The sequence below is a fragment of the Limulus polyphemus genome, unplaced genomic scaffold (assembly GCF_000517525.1).
Source record: "Limulus polyphemus unplaced genomic scaffold, Limulus_polyphemus-2.1.2 Scaffold524, whole genome shotgun sequence".
Taxonomy (NCBI): Eukaryota; Metazoa; Arthropoda; class Merostomata; order Xiphosura; family Limulidae; genus Limulus; species Limulus polyphemus.
Window position 1 is genome coordinate 258,368 of NW_013666134.1, and position 2,110 is coordinate 260,477.

Genomic DNA, 2,110 nt, shown 5'->3' on the forward strand with positions numbered 1-2,110 from the left:
GGATCTGTTTTTGTTCGTGTTTATATGTTTGACGATGATTTGAAAAACAGATCCATAGAGCATTCGCCTTGTCAACTAAGATAAACTACTGACGATGCCCACAAATTTTTTAATGAATTTGAAGTCAATCAGTGCCAAGGTGTAAAAGATGTTTTGACGTAGATGGTGACAAGTTCGTGTTCTAGAGTAATGATATGGTTCAGCAATCCGAAGAGTAAGAAAGACTTATCTTCAAGGGTTTGCCAAGCTGACAAGGTCTCGTGTACTAATTGTAAGGGTTAAACAGATATTTTTAGTAAAACAGCAAGTTGGTATACGAAGACATTGAAACGATGGCTCAGTTAACTCAGTATCAACTGATTTAGAATTTTGAACGACACTTCTGATTTCGCTGGATCTACTAAGACTACCGATTCATTAACCTTTTCATATTTTTTTTCGAATAACAAACAACTCTATTGTATATAGTTTGTGTTTTTTTTTTTTTCGATTTTTCAACAATACAAATAAGTTGACCAACATTCTAGTTGGTATTGTCAAGCAAGTCATCACGGCCCCTGGTGGCTAAGCGGTAAATCTAAGAGCTTTTTACGCTACAATTCGGGTTTCGATACCAGTGGTTGGAAGAGCACTGATAGCTCATTGTGTAACTTCATCTTATTTTTTGTTCACATCTTTTTTTTTTCGGTATCAAATATATATTAGGTTCATGCAACAAAAACCCGAAATTTAAGCAACAGCAAGCAAGATAATGAAATTTGTTTGAAGTTTTTATATCGAATACTAAATCACATCCATGGTGTACCAATAACCTGATAGTTTTATCCATTTCTGCGACAGTTCTGTTAGGACTAAGTTTTAGATAACTTTAAAAAACTGGTATCGCAAGGTTATAATTCATTTTCCCAATATTATTATCTAACTGACTGCATATTTAGAAAGACTAAAGATTTAAATCTGTAAGTGTAATATTCTATATTTATTTTTTCCTCTATATTTTTGTAAAGAAATATGCCCTCTGTTAGTTTGCCGTAAATCATGTTTCAGTTTTGACTTTTATACAGTGGTGTATCTTATATTTAGTTTCTTCGATAATAATATAGGTTTGATTTGTCTTTAGTTTAAGAAAGAAAAACAAAACACGAAATCTATTAGGCTTTAAATAAACAGACTTAATTTAACAACATTTGCTTGGATTAAATGTTTAATGTAACTCTTCATGTTATAAAAAGTAAGAATTTAAAAAAAAGCAATATATAATAGCAATATGTTCAAACAATCTTCAGTTAAAACTGTAACGGTTTAAAAGTAACTGATCACAGTACTTTCTTGTGGTTGTACAAAAAAAAATCCCGAAACTTGTTAATTTTATAATGCTGGACTGTAGCAAGGTGCGCATCTGTCCACTTCCGAACCTATTCCACGTATTTCCATATTTTAGAAATCACAAAATGTGCCGAAGATGAGATGGCAGACTTCCCTCGTCGTATGCGTGAGTGGCTGTTCACTGTCATGCAGGAACTAGCCCAGCGAGATGAATTGAGCAAATACTACATGAAACTAGAAAAGGAGGCAGAGGAAGATGTCACCCACAAGTGGGCGAATGCTATTATTTGGAAATTCTGCGACCTAGACGTCCACCCAGAAGATAGGTGACGTATAAACTGATGCTATTCTTTTAAAAAAATTAGTAAATAGGTACAGAACAATGCACTGAGTAAGTTTAGTTTTTAATTTATTTGCTTTTTGAAATGCTATTATTATTGGAGACACCCAGGAAATTGAAAGTAAGAGAAAAGCTGCTATGAGAGCTTTGAGGAGAACAGATCCACAAATCATCGTCAAACATATAGAACACGAACAAAACAGATCCTACAAATCATCGTCAAACATAGAAACACGAACTAGATTCGTTGTGTTAATCACCCAAACTCGGGAATGCTCTGTAGATTCGTTGTGTTAATCACCCAACCCCGGGAATGCTCTGTAGATTCGTTGTGTTAATCACCCAAACTCGGGAATGCTCTGTAGATTCGTTGTGTTAATCACCCAAACTCGGGAATGTTCTGTAGATTCGTTGTGTTAATCACCCAAACTCGGGAATGCTCTG

General features: G+C 34.5%; 1 protein-coding gene across 4 annotated transcripts in view; it reads left to right on the forward strand.

Moving 5' to 3' along the window:
• LOC106458860 (SPARC-like) overlaps positions 1 to 2,110 on the forward strand; it is a 39,694-nt gene that overhangs the window by 31,948 nt on the left and 5,636 nt on the right. For all 4 annotated transcript variants that reach the window (XM_013918414.2, XM_013918415.2, XM_022385208.1 and 1 more), the window contains one exon: positions 1,442 to 1,652. In XM_013918414.2, the coding sequence (XP_013773868.1) occupies positions 1,442 to 1,652 (211 nt within the window). The remainder of the gene's footprint in view (positions 1 to 1,441; positions 1,653 to 2,110) is intronic.